Source organism: Macaca mulatta, chromosome 13 (genome assembly GCF_049350105.2).
Source record: "Macaca mulatta isolate MMU2019108-1 chromosome 13, T2T-MMU8v2.0, whole genome shotgun sequence".
Taxonomy (NCBI): Eukaryota; Metazoa; Chordata; class Mammalia; order Primates; family Cercopithecidae; genus Macaca; species Macaca mulatta.
The window spans coordinates 85985206-86003883 of record NC_133418.1 but is presented as its reverse complement, the minus strand read 5'-3'; the positions used below and the strand labels follow the sequence as shown (position 1 = coordinate 86003883).

The 18678-nt window shown below is 44.8% G+C and overlaps 1 protein-coding gene across 8 annotated transcripts in view; it reads left to right on the top strand.

Annotated features, from left to right (window-relative positions):
- The window catches only part of ARHGEF33 (Rho guanine nucleotide exchange factor 33), an 84848-nt gene that overhangs the window by 53095 nt on the left and 13075 nt on the right, over positions 1-18678 (top strand). For 5 of the 8 annotated variants that reach the window (XM_015112174.3, XM_077959695.1, XM_077959700.1 and 2 more), the window contains 7 exons: positions 1712-1841; positions 8979-9111; positions 11146-11229; positions 12353-12436; positions 14907-15055; positions 16042-16206; positions 17781-18594. In XM_015112174.3, coding sequence (XP_014967660.1) covers positions 1712-1841; positions 8979-9111; positions 11146-11229; positions 12353-12436; positions 14907-15055; positions 16042-16206; positions 17781-18594 — 1559 coding nt within the window. The remainder of the gene's footprint in view (positions 1-1711; positions 1842-8978; positions 9112-11145; positions 11230-12352; positions 12437-14906; positions 15056-16041; positions 16207-17780; positions 18595-18678) is intronic. The other 3 variants (XM_077959696.1, XM_077959699.1, XM_077959698.1) reach the window with 1 other exon arrangement.

Below are 18678 nucleotides of genomic sequence, written 5' to 3'. Positions count from 1 at the left end.
GAGTCTTGCTCTGTCACGCCCAGAAGGACTGTAGTGGCACGATCTCAACTCACTGCCACCTCTGCCTCCCAGGTTCAAACTATTCTCCTGCCTCAGCCCCCTGAGTAGCTGGACAACAGGCACACGCCACTACGCCCAGCTAATTTTTGTGTTTTTAGTAAAGACGGGGTTTCACCATGTTGGCAAGTCTCGATCTCTTGACCTTGTGATCCACTCATCTCGGCCTCCCAAAGTGCTGGGATTATAGGCGTGAGTCGCCGCTCCTGGCCCCTCTTATCATTTTTATTTTTTAAGAAAGGGAGATTTATTTTACTTCATCTTCTACCCTTTTAATTTTTTCTATCTTTTAAGCAATGTTTAAAAGTTTCTCCTTTTTAAAAATTAGCCTCTCTTTTTAAAAATAGTATCCTGCAATTGTTAAATGACTGGAATATATTTCTTATATTCCTTTGAGAATATGAATTGTAAGATTAAAAATTTTTATTCTTTTGTATCCTGCATTGTCTCTGTTTCTTCAGGGTCCTCCCTCCTTATAAAAAAATATGTGTGTATATGCTTTTTTCTTCTCATTCTTTTATGGTATAAGCTTTATTCAAAAGTGTGAGCATTCTTAGCTAAATATATGTAAGAAAGAGCTCTTAGAAAAACTCTGGAAATTTTGTATTGGCCAAGCTTGTCAATCAGTGGGCTTCATTATGGATAGGCTAATCAGATGGCAAATTAACTTTTGATAGTTGACCTCTTTTTCTTTTTTGAGACAGAGTCTTGCTCTGTAGCCCAGGCTGGAGTGCAAGGGCGCGATCTCAGCTCACTGCAACCTCCACCTCCTGGGTTCAAGCAGTCCTCCCGTCTCAACCTCCTGAGTAGTTGGGATTACAGGCATGTGCCACCACGTCCAGTTAATTTTTGTATTTTTAGTAGAGATGGGGTTTCACCATGTTAGCCAGGCTGGTCTCGAACTCCTGACCTCAGGTGATCTACCCGCCTCGGCCTCCCAAAGTGCTAGGATTACACGGGTGAGCCACCGTGCCTGGCTGATAGCTGACCTCTTTATATCAGTGTCTGTGGATCTTTTTTCCTTGGGCAGTTCAGTTTCTCAAGTGGAAGACCCTCCAATCTCCTGCCTGAAGAGTTTAAACCTGGCTGCTGCTGGCACTCTGGGATCTACAGGGGAAGGAGGCTGAGGGAAGTCTCGCTGTTCAGTATGAAGCCTTCCCTGAGTCCCTTTGTTTTCATTTTAGCATCTGAACTCTACTATGTCATAAGTCTTTAGCCCAGATCCCAGAAACCAGGGCTTGTCTAGTTTCCTTTTTCTTGTTTGCCGTGGAGAGGAAGTGAGGAAGCCATCTGGTATGGGGGTGAGGATCTGGAGGTTCAATTGCCCCATATGTAGACTTTCAATGTTTGCTCCTGCTTTCAGCATTGCCACTTATTTGCACTATCTCTATTGCCCCTGGTGTCTCCAATCCTTGAGCTTTCCAGATGCTTCTCAGCAGATTTTCCAGCTGCAGATGGGGACACCAAGACTTTGTGCCCTTTGCTCTGCTGAATGAATTATGGTGCCTCCATTCTGCTTTCTACCTTTCAAAAACTTGCAGATGGTTTTTTTTAATTGTTTTCAATATCCTTTTATCGCTTTTATTGCTTGCATTTAATGGGATTTTAGGAAGAAATGGTTAATATCAAGTCCTTCTTTGGTTTGTTTCTAAAGCTAAAAGACAGACTGTGGCCCTGGAACTGCTTGAATCTGAAAGAAAATATGTCATTAACATCTCTCTGATCTTGAAGATAAAAGCCACATTCCAGGGGTCAGATGGAAAGAGGAATTCCAAAGAGAGAAGGTATCCATGCACTCATTGCCTTTGCTTTTCAAATTGATTAGGATTTAAGGTAAGTGGTTTATTGTTTCCACTTTGGGATTTCTGGGGCCTATAAAGAGTTCCAGAAACAGTCTTTGAAAAGACAAGAGGCAGTGATGGCAGGTGTCTCGGTTCACTTTGTGCTGCTATGAGAGAATATCATAGACTGGATAAGTTATAATGAACCGAAATTTCTTCTCTCACAGTTCTGTAGACTGGGAAGTCTAAGATCGAGGCGCTGGCAGATTCAATCTCTGGTTCCAAGATGGCACTTTGTTGTTGTGTCCTCCAGAGAGGAGGAACATTGCAGCCTCACATGGCAGAAGAGCAGGAGAGAGCAGGAGAACCCACTCCCTCAGGCCCCTTTTGTAGTGGCAATAATCCATTCACAGGGCGGAGCTTTCACGACCTAAACGTAATCCATTCACGGGGCGGAGCTCTCACGACCTCAACGTAATCCATTCACGGGGCGGAGCTCTCACGACCTCAACGTAATCCATTCACGGGGCGGAGCTCTCACGACCTCAACGTAATCCATTCACGGGGCGGAGCTCTCACGACCTCAACGTAATCCATTCACGGGGCGGAGCTCTCACGACCTAAACGTAATCCATTCACGGGGCAGAGCTCTCACGACCCAAACACCTACCACAGGCCCCACCTCCCAGGACTGTTGCATTGGGGGTTGTTTCCAGCACATGGATTTTGGGGGACACATTTAGGTCATCGCAACAGGGAATCCCTGGCAAGTCTTAAACTTAGATTTTCATCAAGGTAAGAAAATGATTATAGTCTCCTGGGCCTTCAGTGTCTGTAACATGTCTTTTAAAAACTTAAAGGGGGAACAAATGCTACACTGAGGGAGGCATTGGTCTCTGTTGCCATCTGCATGGAGTCCCCATGGGTCACAGGTCTCTTAGAAGCACAAGAGAGTGAATGGCAAACCGAAGCACTCAGTGGCCATTAGAGAAATGACACAGGGCTGACGTAACTCTGGACCTGGGCCTTATCATTCGTGTGGGTGATCTTGCAGTACTGGGTAAGGCATGGGGGTGTGTGTGTGTGTGTGTGTGTGTGTGCTCATAGGATCTGCCACCTGTTGTAACAGCACGCTTTCCCAGTGTCACAACACTCCACCTATATCTGTTCATAGTCTTTAGACTTTTTTCTGTTTCCCTCTCTATTGGGAGAAAGCAGGAAGGAGGAAAGTAAGACTTGGTGAAAAAGATGAATGTAATGAATATATAATAATCCAGAAAAATTGAGGAAAAGGCCAATCCAAAAGAATGGAAAGTCTGGATTATGGACTACTATGGACATATGTGGCATTATTACTTTAAATATTCCATCGGGTAATATACACTGGTGGTTCATAAATTCTGAATCTACCCAGGGAAGCCCTTAATTATATTTTCCTGCTCCTTACCATCCTCCCAAATCTATTTGACTTGGTGGCTGCCAACAATACACTCAAAACACACTGCTGCCCCTCCTACCTAAATGACCGAGTGAGCCACTACTCCCTGACAAACCCACAAGTGGCTTGACTATTTTCAAGAATTATTTTACTACAAAACCGAGGTAAACAAAATACAGAGCAACAAGAACAGAAAGGCTAAGGTGACCCAGCTAAAGCTGTGACCATCTGGACTGGGCCTCACCTCTAAGACGCTGCCCAGATTCTCAGCAGTCCTTCCTTCCCCATCTGGCCCTTCCAATTCCCCCTCCTTGATCCTCCTAGCTGCGCTGCAGGCCTCTGGCAGTCTCTATAGGCTCCAGCTGTCTTGATGTTGCCAAAGACCTACTCAGTTTACGGTAATGAAATCTAAAGGCGGTGTACCCTTTGGTGTGGCTTTGCTTCCACATAGAAGATTCTAAGCCAGCAGCATCTTTTCTTAGTCTGAAAATCTGGGGAGGCGGGGTCAGGCGGGGAAAAGAGAAAGAACTGTTTACTGTGGAAGGGAGTAGTAAGCAGCTGCTCTGCTAGGCACTTGATTTATAACTTCCCGAAATGTTCAGCAGAACCCCGTGACCCCTACCTTACAGATGAAGGAACTAAAGCCCAGAGAAGCTTAAAGCTGCGGAGCCAATGAGTGCCGGGATTCAAACGCAGGCCTGCCGGACCTGTATTGTGTGCTCTTATACATCATACCACTTCCCCAAGGCCACCGCCTTAACAGCAGTATATAAAGTTTCTCAGAGAGCCAGAAGCATACAGTTGTCTCTTCCTATTTCAAAACTCAGTCCTCCCTCTTGCACAGCCTGGAAGTGTTCACTTCAGATCTCAGTTGATTTGTTAAGTAGGACTGCTAGATATGTTTGTCTAGCCCTTGTTGCAAGCCTCCAGCAGGCGGGAGGTCGTAGGGGAGAGACCAGACCCTGCAGAAGATATGGGTAGATAAAAGAGAGGGCCCTTGTTGACTTGCTGTCACTTCCTATTTTTCTAAGATGTTCTCTTATGACCCATCACTGGGAGGAAAGAGTAGATCTCTCCCTCAAATCCTACAAGATTAAAAAATTAAAGCTATCATACAATCCTCTATGAAAGTGAGATCGTAGTTACTTCAAGACACCTGCAATAATGCTATTCATGGTAGTTATTTGCTAGGCTAACCCTCTTTTTTCTTTGCATGGACCAAGCAGAGAAAAGCTTCAACCCCACACTCTTTGTTAGTACTGAATATGAAGTCTCTGGTTCTGAGCTTGGTGGTGCTGCCGTTTTTCTATTTTAGGGTTAGATTTTCATTATTCTCCTCCACTCATTATCTTTCTTCTTTTTTAAAAGCTTTTCTGAAACCTTTGTGTGTACTTTCTTTCTTTCTTTATTTTTTTGAGACAGGATCTCACTCTGTTGCCCAGGCTGGAGTACAGTGGTGTGAACTCGGCTCACTGTAACCTCCTCTTTCCGGGTTCAAGTGATTCTCCTGCCTCAGCCTCCTGAGTAGCTGAGATTACAGGCACACACCACCATGCCCAGGTCATTTTTATATTTTTAGTAGAGACGAGGTTTCGCCATTTTGGTCAGGCTGGTCTCAAACTCCTGACCTCAAGTGATCTGTCCACCTCAGCCTCTCAAAGTGCTGGGATTACAGGTGTGAGCCACTGTGCCTAGCCTCTGTGTGTACTTTAAATAAACCAGCTGAAGGAAATGCAAAGCAGAATGAGATTGTTCCTTTTCTCTACTGGCATTTTTCTCCATGCAAAGATGAAAAGAAGTATATTAACATTTACTAATTTTCCCATCACAAGCCACAAGCCTTCAGCATTTTACCCCAATTGGAAAGTAACCTGGGATGCAAATAACCCCCACTGCAAGTACAACTTGACACTCAAGCCTGAGGTGGCCACATCTTCTCCAACCTATTAAATAAAACCTTAGGTTTTTCCTAAAACAAAGTGAGTCACTCAAGAGCTTCCTCAGCCTGTTTGAAGCCAGCCCTGCCCCTGGCTGAAAGCGCTGGAAGTTGCAGGGGCACATGCTGCTGGCTAAAACCTGGGCAGAACTTGAGGGCTATGGTTCATTTGTTTGTTTTGTTTAGAGACAGGGTCTCTGTCTGTCGCCCAGGCTGGAGAAGGGTGCAGCGGCCCAATCACAGCTCACTGCAGCCTCAAACCTCTGGGCTCAAGTGATCCTCCTGCCTCAGCATCCCCAGCTGGGATTACAGGCATGAGCCACCATGCCCAGCTAATTTTTCAGTTTATTATAAAGACGGTGTCTCACTCTGTTGCCCAGGCTGTCATTTGTCGAAGGATCACAGAAGTTGGAGCTCTGGGCTTTTTTGACTCTGACTCACCTAGTTAGAGTCACAGCCTCAGGATCACAGTTCTGTCTGAACACTTATGGAAGGGGCAGTGATCAGCTCAGCAGGATTGTCGATTAGCCTTGTAAACTAAACTCCAGTGCTATGTCCACCAAGAGCACAACAAGCTTCGTGCTACAGATCACCACAAGGTGGCACACGTTTAATGACCATGCCCCTCTAAGGTGGTGGGAACCTGCTACTGCCAAGCTCAGGAGTTATTTTGGCCTCATTCTGGGCTGGCAAAAGCTAAGTTATTAACCTGAAACTGTAACTGGATTTTTCTTTCTTGCTTTTAGTGTATTTCCCTCATTGATTAAGTACTATGTTGTTAGGAGATAAAAACTTTAAAGACTTTAGAAATGATAAACTACTCATGTTGCCATAATTTCATCCCCAGTAAGGAATAGAAAGAAAAAAAAAAAAAGCTGAGCCTTGAATACTTTGTCTTCATGAAAAAGTTGCTTCTGGGCGTCAGGTCTGGCGCCAGGCAAAAGAGTGAAACAGGTGAAGTGTGGCTGGACTTCTTGCCATCTTTCTCCCTTTGCTCTCTGTCTTCTGATTTCACACTCCTCCCTAATTTCAAATAATACCCTTTTTAAATTTGTTTAAAAGGTTTAAAGCCCGTTTTCAATATTTCATACAGAACCCACTATAGGTCATTGTTTTTCATGTAATTTTATGTGCTTCCACCGTACTTGATGGGGGCCTTAGCATTCTCCGACCCCACCCTGAAATCTCAAACGATCATCCCGGTGGGCAGTCCAGGAGGAGATTGGTACCAGCTCTGCCATTCTCCAAGTACACTGACCACAGTGTAGCAGAATGCAGCTCTCTAGAAAGAAAGGGAGAAGGAAGGAAGAAAGGGAAGCAGAGAGGGAGGGAAGGAGAGAAGAAGGGATGAAGAAAGGGAGGGAGGTGAATGAAGGAAAGAAAAAGGAAATCAATAATCCAAGACATATTATCTACATATATGGACAATTCATCACAAAGTCAGATCTTCCCATGGTGCCCTAATATCTTCCAGGGTCACACCAGGACTATTACACAAAGTCATTTACAACCACTGGGTAGGAAGAAATCTTTTGCACCTAGATCTTTGGCTGGTGCAGCATTTTACTCTTTCAGTACAATCAGTTGTGCTTTTCTCCATCAGGTTTATGGTCTTCTCCCAGTCAGTATATCTCCTAGCCACCCCTCCAAATTCCTCTCTGATCTGGACAGGGATTTCTTTGATCTCCTAAGCCCACTGTTCCATTGTAAGTGCTCAGGTCAGGAGGCCTCTCCTCCTTTGCACATGTGGGGGCTCCAGGCACAGGAGGTGGAGGGAGTGGAAGATGGGAGTGGAAGGCTTCCTCGTATGCATTCACTGGGGTCTAGGTACCCTATTCTCATGTTTGTGTGTCTCCTCTGAGCTACAGTCACAGGGGTCACTTTGCTTGGCTTGGAAATGAGTTGGAAAAAACCTTTCAATCTGGCATCCTTCCTATTGTTCCAACAAAGGTTTGCTTCTTGGGAAAGCACCCCAGTTGTCCAGCAGTTTACTCTCATTTGACCATTGGGAAATATTCAAGTAAGTTCAGAACAACCAGACCATCTCTTTCCTGTTTGTTAAACTTGCGGTGCTGAAAGCATAAAGGAACCTACCTTAAATCACCAAGTTAGAGCTCCAATCCTTGCTGTAACCCAGAAAAACTCTGCTTCTTTTTGTTTTTTTCTTCCTCTTTCCTATAGGCCTCTAATCACCTCACTCTTACCCAGCTAGTCCCCCTTCCTCTTCCTCCCATGATTCTCTATCTCTCCTCTCCACCCCACCCTTCTCTGACATCTCCCTTCTTCCCTTCATCACTTCTGAAAAAAAAAAAAAGAAAAAAAAAGGAGGTACATTGCAAGATGGAGGAGAGAGGGATGGAAAGATAGGAAAGGTGCTTTGTAAAATTCAGGGAGTAGCAGGCCAGGCCTGGTCAGTAGCTGTGTTAGGCTGTTTTCACATTGCTATAAAGAATACCTGAGACTGGGTAATTTATAAAGTAAAGAGGTTTAATTGGATCATGGTTCTGCAGGCTGTACAGGAAGCATGATGCTGGCATCTGCTCAGCCTCTGGGGAGGCCTCAGGAAACTTACAATCATGGTGGAAAGTGAAGGGGAAGCAGGCATGTCACATGGCCAGAGCAGGAGCAAGACAGAGAGACGGGAGGCACTAAAACACTTTTAAACAGCCAGATTTCATGAGAACTCACTATCACTATCACTTGGTAGGACAGTACCAAAAGGGATGGTGCTAAACCATTCATGAGAAATTCTCCCTCATGATACAATCACCTCTCACCAAGCCCCACTTCCAACACTGGGGATTACATTTCAGTATGAGAGTTGGGCGGGGACACACATCGAAACTGTATTAATAGCCTACTCAGACAAGACTCTGTCCTGGCCCCGTATTCCTCTTAGAAATTGAAGAAAAGGAAAAAAGAAACCCTCTCGTACCCTACAACTCCCTGAGCTTTTTAGTTGCCAACTTTAAACAAATTTTCCTACTTACCTAAATAGCAGTCTCCTACTGGTAACTGAGAATAGTCACATAGATGCCACCTGAGTGCTGCATCTACAACACTAATTAGAATAGACTATTTTGCACATCAAATAGGAATAGCTCTAAAACATGGAAAAAGGTATCCATTAGAATTTCCACTGAGTGTCATTTAAATGAGCATGTAAAAAGGTCTTTCAAGTGATGTGCTCTTTATTTATTTGTATTTTATTTATTTATTTATTTATTTATTTATTTATTTTGAGACAGAGTCTCGCTTTGTCACCCAGGCTGGGGTGAAGTGGCGTGATCTCAGCTCACTGCAACCTGTACCTCCCGGATTCAAGTGATTCTCCTGCCTTAGCCTCCCAAGTAACTGGAATTACAGGTGCATGCCACCATGCCCAGCTAATTTTTGTATTTTTAGTAGAGACAGGTTTTGCCATGTTGGCCAGGCTGGTCTCAAACTCCTGACCTCAGGTGATCTGCCCAACTCCCAAAGTGCTGGGATTACAGGTGTGGCATGCCAGGCCTCTTTATTAGTTCAATACACATTTGTATAGAAGCCATTAGTAAAGGGTTTTTTTGTTTTGTTTTGTTTTGTTTTTTTGTAGTCAGGATATCTGCTATTAGGTGTGCAATGAAAAACTTTTAAAAATCCTAAATGCAGGCCTGTGACTCAGAGTATGTTGGATGGCCGGGAGAATGGGCCCTGCTGCATGTATTTTTGTAGGGTCCTTTCTTCTCCACACCTGGTTTGTGTGATTCCGTCTCTATTCTGTTTCAAGCCTCTTCCCTGGCTCTTTACGGTATCTCGTCCAGCAGCACCTGGATCTGCTTCACGCACTGCAGGAAAGGGTCCTGAAGTGGCCACGCCAAGGCGTTCTTGGAGATTTATTCCTTAAGTTAACAAATGATGAGGTAAGGTTTTTTCCACCCCTTCATACATTTTACTTATATGGATTTGTGTCTCATTTGTCTACTTCTCTTAATAGAGAATCTAGAAGCAATGAATTTCAGAGCTAGAAGAAACACTGAGATCTAGTCTAACTTTCTCATTCTACATACAGATCATGGAATGATTCAGAGAGATATAAAAGCCTTGCTGAAATCACCCCGCTAGCTAGGTAGTTGGAGATGAGTGACTTTCAGAACCCTAGGTTAGGTCTTCTGACTTCTAGTTCATAACTTTCCACTGTACTATAACTGCCTCCGTCGAGTATGCATGTGGATGTGTGTATGTATTGTGTATGTGTTTGTGTTTATATAAATGTATGTATATATATTTGTGGGCTGGGTGTAGTGGCTCATGCCTGTAATCCCAACACTTTGGGAGGCTGAGGCAGGGGAATTGTTTGAACCCAGGACTTCAAAACTAGCCTGAGCAATACAGCAAGACCCTGTCTCTATTAAATTAAAAAAAGAAAAAATGTATATGTACATTAAAACATGTATATATATGCATGTGTATATATATATATACACATATACGTACATATATACACATGAAATATATACACACACATGCATATATATACATATGAGAGTTTGTTTATACATGTGTATTTTCACACACAATTTTCATTCCTTGGGGATTTTTTTTTTAAATGTGATGGGTGGCTATTATCTTGAATTTTGCAATCTCTATAATATCCTACAAAGGAAACATGATCCAAGCCAGAGGCTGCAAACTCAAATGCCTACAGGGCCAGACAGTGGCATCAATGAGTGAAGTGAACACAGTATGGACTGGTGTGAAGTGTGAGCTGCAGTGGAACAGCTATGTTGTTTTACAAGGAATAGCTACTTAGCTTTGTCCAATCATTATGCAGGAAAAAAGGACTAGAGTTGCCAGAGCTTCTGATATTTTAAGAAAAGCTGGAAATCCAGAGTTTTGTGGGAAATTTTCTTATTTTTAAAAGATTGTGTGGGCTAATTAAAATTGGTCTGCAAGCCAGACTTTGCCTGAAATCAATTTTTGTGTATCAGTTATTCTCATCTGTGGGTAACAATACAAAGTTTACAAATTATTTTCTTCTATAGACTAGAGTGGATATAATGTACTAATATCCTCTAATATCACTTTTACTTACTTGTGTCCAGTATTCTTCCTTTTGCTGAGAATTATTATAACTTTATAAGCTGAGAATGATTTTCCTAAGGGGATAATGCATAGATAAATATGCAATTAGTGGAAATATGCAATTACTAGAAAATGTTGTGAACTACTGATCTGGATGATATGAAGCGGGATGGGCAGAGTCCCTCATCTGGATGTAGATGATTGACTGAAATGAAATTAATTACAAAAATAAAATATATGTTTTTATTGTTAAATGACTAAAAAAATACATTTTCAACTTACATGAACCTCCCTCCTCCCTTGGTTTATTATTTCACTTTCTCTCATTAGGGAGGAGATGCTGAGTTTTGATTCCAAAACAGTAGGGATGTTTACCTTAAAACCAAAATTTTTTTTTAAGATACATTTTTTTTTTTTTTTTTTTTTAAGGCAGAGTCTCGCTCTGTCCCCCAGGCTGGAGTGCAGTGGCGCAATCTCGGCTCACTGCAAGGTCTGCCTCCCCGGTTCTAGCAATTCTCCTGCCTCAGCCTCCCAAGTAGCTGAGATTACAGGCACCCGCCATCATGCTCGGCTAATTTTTTGTATTTTAGCAGAGACGGGGTTTCACCATGTTGCTCAGGCTGGTCTCAAACTCCTGAGCTCAGGCAATCCACCTGCCTTGGCCTCCGAAAGTGCTAGGATTACAGGAGTGAGCCACTGTACCTGGTCTAAGATAAATTTTTTAAAGCCTCAAAATATATAAAATAAAGAACATATTAAATGAATAAGATAATCTCTGCAAAGTACTCTTCTTTTACATATATGACTCTATGAAAATATTATAGATCCTGTTTTCAGGTTCTTACCATGCATTTTTTATGTTTGTTTTAAAGAATAATTTCTTGGATTATTATGTTGCCTACCTAAGGGACCTGCCTGAGTGCATCTCATTGGTTCATGTTGTAGTCCTGAAAGAGGTGAGTTAACACCATGTATATGCTATCCTTCATCTGCACGTGGTATCATATGATGTTGCTCATCCATGCAGTCAATACAGCACATGCACTCTGCTTTCTAGGCTGGGGAATGGCCCGAACACAGCCACTAATACTGCTACCTGGCGTTAAAGGAACTCACTTGTGGATCAGTGCCATTGTGTTGGTCCTCTCCCTGCCTTACTGACCCTCTGTTCCATTCCGTTGGAACTATAGACAAACTATAGTTCTATAATGGGCGTTCTATGCAGAGATCTCCAGGCTGCAGCTCACCTGCTGTATGTGGCGGGTTTTTTTCAGTCTCAGAAGAGGTGAATCCGAATATTAAACTTCAGTCATCCTTTGTCGGTTTATAAGATCATAAGGTGGCTCTAGTCATGTTGCTTGAAGTATTGCTACTGCAATGATGCATTAGGTGCTCAGTAAGCACATATACATGTATAACAGCTTAGTTATTTCAGATCAATAGGAACAAACAGTATCAGAAGCCCCAACACTAAGAGTTAATCAAATTTCACAAGAGATGAGAGGCTCTGTCTTATTAAGTTTCTACTTCAACCCCCCACTACTCCCAACCCAGTATAATGCCTACCATGTTAGCTTTCAGCAAATACCTGGGAAACAGAAGAGAGAGAAAAGGAAGGGACACAGAGAAAGTACAGCATGTTTTCTGCAGCTAGCTGACTAGTTTCTAATGACACTCCCTTTTCCACTCTTCTGAGACACCAAGTCTCCCTTAGAGCCTATTACTACACCATTGTCATGATTACTTGCTGGAGAGTCTTAATGAATTAATTCAACTCAAATAGAGGTTATTGAGTGCCGGCTTCTGTCTGCAACTGCGCTGAGTGGAAGGAGAGGGTAGTTTGGAAATTTGGGTGGATTCAAAAGAAATATATGATATGCTCCCTATGGGAGAAGAGCTGTCTCCTAGGGCATGTCCCTGAACATGTGGCCTCTCCCATGAGAGGTCAATGCTCTGTGACAATCTCCGGGAAGAAAATGCTCCGGGAGGAAACCCTTCCTACTCTGGTGGGACCGACTCAGGTTCTGCTGCCACAGATGGAGGAACACTGAAGAGTGACCTGACCTTTTTTTCATTCAGGGTGATGAAGAGATTAAATCTGACATCTACACGTTGTTTTTTCACATAGTCCAGCGCATCCCTGAATATCTGATACATCTGCAGGTAGGCATGGGTGGGAAAGCCACCAAACTGATTTGCATGCTAAATAATTATTGGTTTTGGCTCCCAACTGAGAAATACTGTAAAGCCTCAAGAATCATTAATATTTCTAAGAAGCGTTTACTTCGATTGCTATGATTACCCCATAACCCATGATACCCTGTGGTATGAGCTAAAATCTCTCTCTCTCTTTTTTTTTTTTTTTCTTTTGAGACAGAGTCTTGCTGTGTTACCCAGGCTGGAGTACAGTGGTGCGATCTTGGCTCACTGCAACCTCTGCCTCCTGGGCTCAAGCAACTCTTCTGCTTCAGCCTCCTGAGTAGCTGGGACTACAGGCATGTGCCACCATGCCCAGCTAATTTTTGTATTTTTAGTAGAGATGGGGTTTCACCATGTTGGCCATGCTGGTCTTGAACTCCTGACCTCAAGTGATTCACTCGCCTCAGCCTCCCAAAGTGGTGGGATTACAGGTGTGAGCCACTGCACCCAGCCTAAAATCTTTATTTCTAAAAATGTTCAGCTCATTATGCTTACCTCTGAAGTTCTGTCTTTACTTACCAGCAACTTCCACCTCAGCTGATCCAGGACCTTTCTATAACCACTCCTGCTAGATTCTAAGCACTTCATTCAGTTCTTTCCATTTTGGTTTTACAGCTATCTAAATGCCACCACCTGACATCTAAATATCCATCTAATCTGCTCACTTAACTGCTATCCTGACTACTTTCTTTTGGCATGGGTCCAAGGTTCTACCATGCCATGTTTAAGCTTTATGTCACAGAAAAGGCATGAAGATGATGAGCTGATGTCTTCACACCATTTTCCTGCAGGGCTTGTGATATCCTGGAGGAAGAAGAATTGAAAGAGAGGCTCACTAACCCCCACCAGATCCTCTTCTTCCCACCACCCACCTGTTCTGGTTTAATTGCTGACTGATCTTCTTAAGTAATGAAAGCATCTTAGAAATGCTTGGGACTAATCTCAGGTAGAAGTAGTCCAGTAGTCCAGTAGTCCAGTATCAAAGTATCGAAATTGAAAAGACTTTTTTTTTTTTTTTTTTTTTGAGACAGGGTCTGGCTCTGTTGCCCAGGTTGGAGTGCAGTGGTGTGATCTTGGCTTGATCTTGGCTCACTGCATCCTCAACTTCCCAGGCTCAAGCAATGCTCCCACCTCGGCCTCCTGAGTAGCTGAGACTATAGGCACTTGCCATTATGCCTGACTTACTTTTGTATTTTTTTTTTTCTTTGAGACGGAGTCTCACTCTGTTGCCCAGGCTGGAGTGCAGTGGTGCAATCTTGGCTCACTGCAAGCTCCGCCTCCCAGGTTCACGCCATTTCCCTGCCTCAGCCTCCCAAGTAGCTGGGACTACAGGCACCCACCACCACACCTGGCTAATTTTATATTTTTAGTGGGGACGGGGTTTCACCGTGTTAGCCAGGATGGCCTCGATCTCCTGACCTCGTGATCTGCCCACCTTGGTCTCCCAAAGTGCTGGGATTACAGGTGTGAGCCACCACCCGTGCCCTGAAAAGACTTTCAATTGTATATAGCTTTAGATCCTAAAAGCATTTTCTCACAATAATGATCTTATTTAATCTTTTCAACAATCCCATGAATTAGGTATTATTGTTGTCACATTTTATATGAGAAAATGCAGGGCCAAAAAAGTTAACAATTTACCCAAGTTAACACACCTAGTAGGTAAAAAAAACTAGGACTGAAACCCAGGTTTTGCAAATAGTAGAATATGGCAAACAAGACCTGGTTCTACTCTCTGACTTGAGTTCAAACCTTGCCTCCATTATTTACTAGATGTGTAACCTGATGAAGATCATTTACCTTCTTTATACCTCAATTTCCTTATTTGTTAAATGGAGTTTATAATAGTACCTATTTAAGCAGGTTGAGGTAAAAATTAAATGAGATAGTATACGTAAAGGGCTTACTACCTGGCGATAGGAAGTACTAGATACATTTTAGCTTTCCCAAATACCAGTCACATGCATGTTCCACTACAGCACAGCGGGGAATGTACAGCGGGGAATGTAACAGGAGGGGCCACCAGGCTTGATCATAAACATCCCCCTCCCTCGCCTGCCTTGATGCCTGACGTTGTCAACATTGGTCTGGCTCTTTTGAGTTAAGGCACTGCTTATAGACAGTAATTGTTAGAATGCCGCTATTACTTCAGAGGTCTAATTAGGAGATGCTTCTGACTTTTCAGATGAAATTATTTTATGCTCACATTCAACTCAAACAGGTCCGATAGTAACTTATTTTCCCTTGGTATGATAGAAAGCAGCCAGTGTATGGTCATACTTTCAGCGTATAATTAGGTGGGCCATGTGTATTGTTCGTTGTTTTGATTAAATGGCTATCAATCTCCCACAATAGATCAAGGTAAGGTGCAGAAGAGACAAAACAAATTTTCTTGCTAATTATGCAATGCTGCTTCCTTTTCCCCTCCATCCAGAACGTCCTGAAGTTCACAGAGCAGGAGCACCCTGACTATTATCTACTACTGGTGTGTGTCCAGCGCCTCCGAGTATTTATCTCACACTACACCCTGCTGTTTCAGTGCAATGAAGATTTGCTTATTCAGAAACGGAAAAAGCTCAAGAAGTAAGGTTCTGATGGTGCGGTCTAGAGGGTCAAAGACCAGTTACTCTGGGTGTCTTTCACAAGTAACCACGTTGTGTGTTAAGTAGCTGAAATGCAGTGGTGGGAGGTAGAAGGGAAGAGAGAAGGGGAGAGAAAGAGCTAGTCAGACTGGCTACAGGAGCAAGTCACTGACTACCCGGTGGAAATTATTTTAGCAGAGTAACACTTCACTCTACTGCTTACATAGACCCACTCTCATCCCATGTTGCTAACCACCTCAAAAATAGTTCAACGACTCTAAACTTGCCTGGTTCAAAATTGCAGTTAAAAGGCCACAACATAGTTTTCTTTATCAGTTCAACAAGTATTTATTGAGCACCTATTGTGTGTCAGGCACTGTTCCATGCACTGAGTATACTGAAAGGAACAAAACGGCCCCAACCAAATCTTTGCCATGTGGCGCTTCCTTTTTAGAGTTGGACAGTGAACAAATAAATAAGATGGTGATATGTGATATGGACAAAAATAAAGCAAATAAGGGAGAGGAATTTCGAATAGGTTTTATATTAGGGAGAAATAGGAAGGGTTTATTAGGGAGAATCTGAGCTTCGGAGGGAACAGAAGCAGCCCACAGCACAGCTTCCTAATGACCTGGATTTCCTTCAATTTCATCCCAACTCCTGTGGAGGAAAACAGAATCATTTCTGTGGAAGCTTCAGACCAGAAGAAGATGCTGTCTCCCAAGCCAGGGCTCCTGTGATGGAAGATGTCTCTCCATACCCCCAACCCTTCCCCCGAGTTCTTTTCAGCCAGTGAATCAGCTTCCCTACTCTTGCCAGCTTGCACCCTATTAAGCAAAGCAACTTAGTTTGCAAAGGCCCCTGGAGATAGAGACCTTCACAGCAAACTTTATCTGAGACATCTCTCCATGTTTTTTGGCATAATCTGTGTTCAGAGAGCCAGTTTGCCACTGTACAACCTGAGAACCGTTACTTCCATTCTGTTAGGTCATCCATGGCGAAGCTGTACAGAGGACTGGCTTCCCAGTGTGCCAATGCCGGGCAAGATGCTTCCCCCACTGCAGGTCCTGAGGTTGTCCGTGACACCGGGATCCACTCAGAAGAGATGCTGCAACCCTACCCTTCTGCTCCCAGTTCTGGCCCTGCTGTCACGTAAGCACCTGTTGCTGTGGGAAGGTTAAGGTCAATGCCTTTGGGACCCAGCCAGTCCGTGTGGGTTAGCAGGGCAGCCTAGATTCCACCGTCCCCTTTCCCTATCAGGCCTATATGTGCCAGCCAAGCAGACAAGCCAATGCTTGGGTCCCAGAGGAAGGCACTAATGTTAAGGGACAGGTGTAGAAAGTGGGAAGAGAGGCAGAAAGTAGATATTTATTTCATGGATCACTTCAACTCTTGAGGCAGTTATGAAACTTCATCTTTGAAATGTAACAAATAGAGTCAAAATATGAAACCCCTGGAGATTATACCCAGATTGAACAATATGGCTGCCACTGCACCCTGCGTATGGAAAATAAAACCCCCAATCTTTCTTCCAAGTTAAAAGAGAATTCAAATGAGGTCAATATTTTGTCTCACTCTTGCACATGTTAACGTGAGACCTAATTTTCATTTTAAGACCACTAGAGTAAAATATTGGTTTTAGCATTTATATTTGAATTTTTTTTTTTTTTTTTTTGGTACTGAAGTACAATGGCATGATCTCAGCTCACTGCAACCTCCACCTTCCAGGTTCAAGGGATTCTCCTGCCTCAGCCTACCGACTAGCTGGGATTACAGGCACGTGCCACCATGCCCGGCTAATTTTTGTAGTTTTAGTAGAGACGGGGTTTTACCATATTGGCCAGGCTGGTCTCGAACTGCTGACCTCAGGTGATCCGTCTGCCTCGGCCTCCCAAAGTCTTTGTGCATTTTTGTGGTAGAATTAAAATATGAATACATAAACTAGCAGAATAACCACTTCTGGTCAGTGTCCGTTTACATCTGTCAATGTAAGTCCAGCACAACTGGACATCCCATCTGCTGGTACCCTATCCTAGTTTGTAAACTGTGTAAATTATCCATTACCCATGACTCCAAAACCAAAAACCCTCCATGAAATTGGGCATATCGAGTGACAGCTTTTTTTTACATTTTGGTAATTCTTTGTGGGTGGAAGTTTGAGATGAATTATATAGCATGCTTTACAGTGACAACGAATATTTTAAAAATTTTATTATGAAAATTTCAAATTTACGTAGAAGAGTACAGTGAACTCCATATGCCCTCATTCAGAAGTTATCAAGATCATGCCACGTTTACTTTATCTAGGAACGTAATTTGTTTCTGAGTGTGAAGATCCACAAGTCGAACAAAAGTTGAGTTTCCATTATTTTGGATGACTCTGCTAGGGCAAGCAAGGGAGAGAAGAGAGTTGAAGGTGTGCCTTGGAGCACCGCGGGTGGTGAGGAGGGTCAGGGCTTCCACGCGGGGTGATGCCCGTCCCTGGCCCGCAGGCCATTTCCCAGAAGCTCAGACAATACCTTCGGGTCTCCGCTCGACGGACTGCCTTGTCCACTCTCCGCCTGGGGACGGGGGTTCGTGGGAGCGCCTTAGTGGAAGTTTGTGGAGCTTGGGACGTGGCATGCGCAGGCGCCTGGGAGGGCGGCCAGGAGGGCCGCGGGCAGGCGAGAGGCCTGCACTAACCCGCCGTCAGCACACCTCTTTTGTACTCTGTTTCCCCCCTAAAGCCATCTGATGCCCCCAGTGAAGAAAAGTCAACAGCAGCAAAGCCTGATGGAGAGCATGCAGCCCGGGAAGCCCAGTGACTGGGAGCTGGAGGGCAGGAAGCACGAGCGTCCCGAGAGCCTTCTGGCACCGACGCAGTTCTGCGCGGCCGAGCAGGACGTGAAGGCGCTGGCCGGGCCCCTGCAGGCCATCCCGGAGATGGACTTCGAGCCCTCTCCGGCCGAGCCGCTGGGCAACGTAGAGCGCTCCCTGCGCGCCCCGGCCGAGCTCCTGCCCGATGCCCGCGGCTTCGTGCCCGCGGCCTACGAAGAGTTCGAGTACGGCGGCGAGATCTTCGCGCTGCCCGCGCCCTACGACGAGGAGCCGTTCCAGGCTCCGGCCCTCTTCGAGAACTGCTCGCCCGCCTCCTCCGAGTCCAGCCTGGACATCTGCTTCCTGCGGCCCGTCAGCTTCGCCATGGAGGCCGAGCGGCCGGAGCACCCGCTGCAGCCTCTGCCCAAGAGCGCCACGTCGCCGGCGGGCAGCAGCAGCGCCTACAAGCTGGAGGCGGCGGCGCAGGCGCAGGCGCATGGCAAGGCCAAGCCGCTGAGCCGCTCTCTCAAGGAGTTTCCGCGTGCACCGCCCGCCGACGGCGTGGCCCCGCGCCTCTACAGCACGCGCAGCAGCAGCGGCGGCCGCGCGCCCATCAAGGCGGAGCGCGCCGCGCAGCCGCACGGCCCGGCTGCTGCCGCTGTAGCCGCTCGCGGCGCGCCCCGGACCTTCTTCCCCCAACAGAGGTCCCAAAGCGAAAAACAGACCTATTTGGAAGTAAGGAGGGTAAAGTAAAACCGAATCGAAACCCACAGCGTCGACGACCCCAAGTCTAGATCTGCAGGAAGCATCCCGAGTTCTCCTAGCGTG